This window comes from Crocodylus porosus, unplaced genomic scaffold (assembly GCF_001723895.1).
Source record: "Crocodylus porosus isolate Cpor-Errol unplaced genomic scaffold, CroPor_comp1, whole genome shotgun sequence".
NCBI lineage: Eukaryota > Metazoa > Chordata > Crocodylia > Crocodylidae > Crocodylus > Crocodylus porosus.
The window spans coordinates 38,689,818-38,697,164 of record NW_017728915.1 but is presented as its reverse complement, the minus strand read 5'-3'; the positions used below and the strand labels follow the sequence as shown (position 1 = coordinate 38,697,164).

At 61.0% G+C, this 7,347-nt stretch overlaps 1 protein-coding gene across 1 annotated transcript; it reads left to right on the top strand.

The window, feature by feature from the left end:
- Positions 1–6: 6 nt before the first annotated feature.
- RNF166 (ring finger protein 166) lies at positions 7–6,730 on the top strand. The gene is made up of 5 exons (XM_019536029.1): positions 7–141; positions 257–369; positions 493–607; positions 1,544–1,651; positions 2,968–6,730. Exons 1-5 carry the CDS (start codon positions 49–51, stop codon positions 3,031–3,033), a joined length of 495 nt encoding a protein of 164 aa, XP_019391574.1. The 5' UTR covers positions 7–48; the 3' UTR covers positions 3,034–6,730.
- The last annotated feature ends 617 nt before the right edge of the window (positions 6,731–7,347 follow it).

Genomic DNA, 7,347 nt, shown 5'->3' with positions numbered 1-7,347 from the left:
TTGCAGCCCTGCCTCCAGGTGCCCTCCCCGCTGTGCCCGCTCTGCCGCATGCCCTTCGACCCCAAGAAGGTGGAGAAGGCCTCCAACGTGGAGAAGCAGCTCTCCTCCTACAAGGCGCCCTGCCGGGGGTGCAGCAAGAAGGCAAGTCTGCCCCCTTCCCCTGCCCGCTCCCTCCCCCGGGCGCGGGGCTTTGCCCCCGCTCGGGCGAGTCGCCCGGGGTGGACACCGAGGGGTGTTTTGCTTGGCGCTCTCCCAGGTGACGCTGACAAAGATGCGGTCCCACGTCTCGTCCTGCGGGAAGGTGCAGGAGCAGATGGCCAACTGCCCCAAGTTCGTGCCGGTGATCCCCACCTCCCAGCCCATCCCCAGGTAGCGGCGCCGGGTCTCGGGTCCTGGGGGCGGCAGGGGATGCTTTGTTGAGGGGGTCTCTGAGGTCCGGTGCACTGCCTCGCATCTCGCCAGCTCTTGGCTTATGCGCTGCTTTGCTTTCAGCAATATCCCCAACCGGTCCACGTTCATCTGCCCTTACTGCGGTGCCCGCAACCTGGACCAGCAGGAGCTGGTCAAGCACTGCATGGAGAACCACCGCAACGACCCCAACAAAGTGGTGAGCCTTGCCCGGTCCCTGGGGTCCCCGCCGCTGTGCCCTTTCCAGCCTGGGGAGGGAGCGGAGCAGGGTGCGTCTGGCCAGGGGCGCTCAGGGGGCAGGCACGCACGGCTGTTCCCAGGAGCAAAGTGCAAGCTACATGCCTGGCTCGTTTCTCATCGCTGTCTCTCCCTGTGAGAGGCAGGTGCAGAGTTGGGTCTGTTCACTTGATTAGCCGTGGGCTGGGTTGCATGCCCAAGGGGCACTTTGCTGGGCAGTGTGCCTTTAGAACAGCAGGCTTCGTTGTGTCAGCCCCAGCCTGGTCCCTTTGGCATGGACCTCATAGTTTCATAGTTGATAGGGTCGGAAGGGACCTGAGCAGATCATCAAGTCCGAACCCCTGCCATGGCAGGAAAAAGTACTGGCGTCAAACGACCCCAGCAAGGTGTTCATCCAGCCTCCTCTTAAATACCCCTAGGGTAGGAGCCAGCACCACTTCTCTTAGAAGTTGGTTCCAGATCCTAGCCGCCCTGACCGTGAAGTAGCGCCTCCTGATGTCTAGTCTGAATTTACCCTCTGCCAGCTTGTGACCGTTATTTCTAGTCACTCCTGGAAATACCTCGGACCCAGACCTCTCCCCTCCCACCCCATTCAGCCTGGAGACCGCAGAGAAGAGCATACAAACGCAGCCTCCTCAGGGCAGTGCGTGTACGTGGCTTGAGCGCACCTGCCTGCAGCCAGACGTGTGGTCATGGGAGGTAGAGGCTGTGGGGGGAGGGTGACATGGCACACCAGGCTGCAGCTGTGGGGGCACGCGGTGCCCATGCAGGAAGCTGACATGGGCATGAGCTGCTGCTGGCCTGGTGGGAGCAAAGGGAGCAGGGGGTGGGGGAGGATGCAGGCAGGGCTCCCCCAGGCTGCAATCCTGTCACCGCTGTTCTCTCCTTGGCACCGCAGGTGTGCCCAGTCTGCTCTGCTATGCCTTGGGGGGATCCCAGCTACAAGAGTGCCAACTTCTTGCAGCACCTCCTGCACCGACACAAGTTCTCCTATGACACCTTTGTGGTAGGTCTGGGGCAAGTCAGCTCTCTGTTCACATGAGGCCCAGCCTGGGCTCAGTCCCTCAGTTCACTGCCTACCTCACCATGCTTCCAGGCACCCAGGAGCTGCCTGTGTTCCTGCAGAGCCCTCTGGGACTGAGCTGCTGGGTCCTGGATTCCTGGTGGAGGGGATCAGCTAATAGGGAATCATTTGTTCTCTTCCCCATTGTGGCCTGAAATAGCTTCTGGTTTTAGATCACAGTGTGCTGGTGGGGACATGTAGCCTGCAGGCATTGGCCCATCGGCCCTGGGGTTAGGGACACGAGACAAAGTAACTGTGACAGGAGCTAATGTGCGAGATTCATAGGAGGCCGTGTGCACTGGGGTGGGGGCAAGGCTGTCTGAGGCCCTGGCTGCAGCCCATCTGGAGCTGGGCTGTCATGCTGCCCTCCCCGGTCCTTCCCTCCACTTTGGCTGATAGAGGGGCTGTGCTTACATGGGAGGGCAGCTGAAGCCCCGAAGAAGCCATGAGCTGCCAGCCAGGCAGTGGGGGTAGGGTGGAGTATTCACAAGCTGTCAGCAGAATCCCCCAGAAAAGCACCAGGAAATGCCCAGGAACCTGTGGGAATCCGGGGCGCTTGGCTGGAAGGTTCAGCTCCTTGCAGGCTCTGCCCTCAGCAAGCTCGACATGCCCCCGTTGGCCTGGACAAAAGTGCTCTCAGCCCTGAGCATGGAGACTGACTGTCCAGCAGCAGCTAACAGACGCTGCGTGGGCAGGTGCTGGGACCTCTCCAGCATTTGGCACAGCATGGTTCTCTCTGCCCAAGCTGGGGGGAGCAGTGCTGTTTCAAGGGGAGTGCTCACAAACAGCCCCGGCTCAGCCAGACTTGCTCCCTCTTGGGCAGCCACCTGCGTGCTGGCACCTGTTCACCTTGCAGGGGAGAGACCAGGCTCAGAGTTATTTACACATTCCAGCTCTAAAAGGGAGCGCAGCTTTAGGCTGAAGGAAGGGATTGGCAGATGTCTGCTTGTTCCAACACTTTCCAGCAGGGCATCTGCCTTCAGGAGCACAGCCTGGACCGTGCTTGCCTGAGCTATGCAAGCCAAAAGAACTGGATGCAGGGGATAGCAACCAGTTCCAGTGTCTTGCAGTGCAGGAATTACATGGGGAAAGCAGTGACTGCTGCTCCCTCCGCTGCCCCAGAGCAGGTGCCAACACTCCAGGGACTGCATGGCCCTGGGGCATATCCCTTGGCACCATGCAGAGGCAGATCCCAGGTGGGCTGGGGCAGCAGGGGGAAGTGTCAGCTCCTCTGACTGGTGTGTCTTGTTCCTTCGCAGGACTATAGCATTGACGAGGAGGCAGCACTGCAAGCCGCGCTGGCGCTCTCTCTCTCCGAAAACTGATGGCCACGGCCAAGCTGCAGCGGGGCCCTCGACCTTCCACCCTCCTCTGCACTGGCCGCTTGCCGCTGCAGCCAGTGAGGCAGGGAGCTCATTCACCCCGGCATCCTCTAGCGAGTAGGCATCCCATCCTCTCAGCCTCGCACCTTGTTGAATAAGGTGGGAGCTTTCAGTGACGTGATGGAGTGGGAGCCAGAGCAACCCTGGCTGGACAGGACAGGGGCCCTTCCCCGCTGCCAGGTTCCTTCACTGGGACATTCCAGATCCAGATAATGGAGTATACATCGATCTATTTATTACTAGATGCTTTTTGGGCACCGTCTACCTTCTTCCTCTTTGCAGTTTAATCGGTACATCTGTCAGCAACGTGTTCAGGACCACGTGTCCTCATCAGGAGCTCTGCTCATCCCCTGTTTTCTCTTTCCAAAGCACGGAGCAGAAGGGGGTTGAGCCCAGGAAGGGCACAGATGGAGACCCCAACCCTCCACAGCTGAGTGGCAACTGCTCACGCTCTCCCCCACATGGGCCCAGACCAGAAGCAAGGTGGCACTTGGGCTACAGCGGCGGTGCTGTGAGGACAAGCGTACTGGAAATTTGTAGCTAGAAGCAGGGGGGAGGCCCTGAGCCCTCCTGCCATTCGACATTCAGTCCAGTTCTCCCCCTGTTCATTTTGTACTGGCTTTTTGTGATGCAAGGAATTCTTGCATTTTTCTACATTAACCCATGTGAAACCTTTTCGCGTTTTCTAGGGCCAAGGTGAAGCGGCAGCTCCTCTTCATGTTGCAATACTGGTGTCTGACTAGGGACAATAGTATTTTTATGGGACGTTATTAAGAGGAAAAAAAAGTCTATTTTTCAAAGCGCATGCTGCAGGTTGGAGAAAGAGGGCAGGGATGACTGGTGTTATCTTCCTGGAGGCCTGAGCAACTCTGTTGGTTTCAGACATGTTGGTTTATCTCCAAGGGTTTTCCATCAGGCGTCTCTACAAAGAAAGCTGAGGCTGGCATGCGGCTGAGCTGGGGCCACGATAGTGGGTGCAATGGCAGGAGTTACTCGGTGTTATGCGAGCTCCAGGTTTCGTCCCGTTTTTGGTCTGCAGGCGGTGTTAGCTGGCTTCTTTGTAGTGACGAGGGTCTCTGCGATCTGCCGGAGCCTGGCAGGCCTTAGAGCGGGGCTGCTTTGGTTCTCACCAGGCAGAGATTTCGGGCTGGTTGCAGTGATCTCTGTTCAAAGGGATACCTATGGCTCAGGCTTCTGATGTCTGTCCTTCTAGTCATGGTGCCAAAAGCTCCCTCTCAAATCCTTTGTTGGGAACTTGGAAGTTTTGAATGTGAAGCTGGAGCATGGGGACCCCCCAGCTGGTTGCCATGAGCTGTCAAGGTTTGCCTTGAGAGAAGGGATTCTTTGCCAGCCAGCAGACTTAGCCAGTTTGTGGGTGGCTGGGTGGACTCTAATCCCCAAGTGGCATCAGGAGCCTGTCAGCAGGAGCAAAGCCAGGGATCGGGGTCATGCCGTCCTCTGAAATAGCAGGGATAGGGTGGAGGAAGAGGCCAGCTTTGGGCCTGCTGGGGTGCAGCAGGTCCCAAGCAAGCACTGCAATGCCCACAGGTTACGCTGATACCTGTGTTCATTGGCCAGTGCTTGCTTCAGTGCTTGCAACAGAATTTAGCGCACACCCTGTGCCCTCAGCCTGTGCCAGGCTGTGCACTCCTGGGCCTTCCAGACCCAGACACCCAGATCACTGTCCCTTGCAGCCCACCTGCTGCGTGAGCCTCTCGGGGTATGGGGCAGATCTGGCTGAAGCCTGGAACAACACCGGCTTTTAGCAGCTGTGACGTTTCTCCTTGGAATGGTGCAGCCAGCAAAGCAGGCCAGGAAACGTCAAAGGCGACAGGGCTGGGCAGGAAATGCTACTTCCAGTGCACTGCAGCTGCTATGGTCTTGTCTGCTGCCCCCAGCGTGGCACGTGGCCCTTGGAGCCGGCAGCGGAGCAGGCAGGGAGGCCTGGACCTGTTGCCCTCTAGTCCCAGCCCTGTGCCACCTGCCTCCGTTCCTAGTGGGAGCCTGGGCTCCCAAAGGTGGAACGTAAGCTGTCGTCCCCAGGCTCCCCATCTCGGCTGGGAGCCTGATGCCCGTCCCTCCGTGCCCTAGAGCAGCCTCTTCTTTCCCAGGGGGTCGAGGCCATGGCCCTGTGGGGCGTGTGCCCAGGAGCAGGGCTGGGCTGGGCTGGGCTGGCTGGGAAAGCTGCCCCATCCAGCTCCCCCTCTCTGGCCTGGCCGCTCCCAGCTTGGGCTCGTGGGTGCTTTTGTCCCGTCGCTCCCTGTTCTTGTCGTTCCCAGCAGAAGCCTCCAGGGGGTGCAGCTGTCCCGCTGGATCGGGGCCCTCCCTGCGTGCTGTGTCCTGTCCTGGGCCTTGCTGGTGGAGTGGAGCCCCCCCGCTGCCTACAGACACCCCTGCCCATGCCCTCGTGTCCCAGCCTGGCAGCCAGGCTTGCTGGAGGGGCAGTAGCACGCCTGGCAAGGTGGCACGGGGTAGCGGGTGGAGCCGCGCCCCTCGTCTTCTCGGCTACTTCAGTGGCTGGCAGAGCAGCCTTTTTGCTTCTGTGCCTCTGTTTGCTTATCCGTGCGCCGCCTGGACACGACTGTCCTGGGGTTTGCCAGGTGGCACCTACCCCTTCTCTCAGTCCTCTGGGGCTCTTGTGTGAAAGGCGCGGGGCATGACTCGTTCCCCTGGCCTGGGTCAAAGCTGTGCCACCCGGGCAGTCTCTGCAGTTGCTTGCTGGTGTCAGGCAGGGCTCGGACGTGGGGCGGGGGCCCCCGGCAGGTCGTGCCCCACCTGCTGCAGCTTGCTCTACCTTGCCGGGTGGGTTCCTTTGCTCCCCCCCTCCGCGCACCAGGCAAGCCCAGATCTCCATACAATGCGGAGCGGAAGGCAAACACTCAGCAGAGACAGGCTGATCCAAGCAGGGCCCCGGTCGGCTGAGTCACCACCTCTCCAGTGGGGGACGTGCTGGACAGTGCCGCCCTGTTCCTGGCCTGGGGCTTTCTCCACCCCCCTGCCAGCTCCTGTTCCCGGCAGGGCGCCTGTGGGTTTTCCTTGCAATATCCCTCCTTTATTTGAGCCCCCCAGCAGAGTCTGGCTTCCCAGACAGCCCTCTCTGAGCTGCTGGGTTCTGTGGTTTAAGGCGTTCAGCCTGCTCACCAGCCCTCGTGTGGGTGTGTGTGTGGGGGGGGTGCGTCGTGAAGGGTCGGAGCTGAGGATCCCTGCCTGCTGTCTTAATCGGGCAGCGTTCGTTAGCCTCGGACCCGTGGTGGCAGCAAGCTGGGTGTCTGGACCCTGCCTCCACTGTCCCCCACCCCAGGCAGCACAGTCTGCTTTCATAAAGCACTTTAAACCCCACTCCTGAAACCCCAGCTCGGTGCCAGCTCAGCCTGGCGCTCCCTGGGCACCGGGCACTGCTGGCTTCCCCCCGGGACGGCAGCGGGGGTGGCGGTCTCGCCCTCCGGGGGCAGGAGGGGCGTCCCATGTTGCGTGTTGTCTGTCGGATGCGGCGTCCTAGCCGGTCATGCTGTTCCCGTGTGTTCTTTGTGACTCTTTTGCATTGACTAGGACTTTTAACGAGACATCCGTTTTTTGATGAACAATCGATGATGTATTTGTAGCGGACCATTTTTTTTCTCAATAAATACAGTTTCATCCAGCGGGGCCGTGGGCCGATTCTCTGGGGGTCGGTACGAGCGGGGGCCATGGGGAACCTGCCCCTTGCCTGGGACACGGGCCTGGGGGCAGGTGTTCAACCTGCCGGTGCTGCTCTGACCCTGGAGCCCGTGTCCGGATGGGTGCTGGCGGGGCTGGGGCTGGGGCTGGGGCTGAGCCCTTCGCAGACAGCTGGGGGCTGCGGGCTGCTCCCTGACTCATTAACCCCTGGGCGGATCGCGGGGGGGCCGGGGCGGCTCCTGGCAGGCGGTTTCGTCAGCCCCGGTGCCCGCTGCCAGACAGGCGCATTGTGTGGGGCCTAATCTCGTGACGCGGGGGCAGCTCCAATCTTATCTGCAGCTCACCTCTGTCAACAGGGACGTTTCTGGGAGAGGAGAGCCGGGCTGCCTGCTGGGGAGCCCCACGGGCCGAGGGCTGCCGGCTCCTGCCCCGGCACGGGCTGGGGCGGCGTGCTGAGGCCGCAGCAGTTCAGGCAAGGCCTCTCCGAGCTCACCATCCCCCTCCACTTCACGGCCCTGGCAGCCACGGGAGGCTCCACGCGTGCCCGGGGCCGCCCCCCCTCGTGCCGGGGCAGCCGGCACTGAGCCGCAGTCGGGGCCG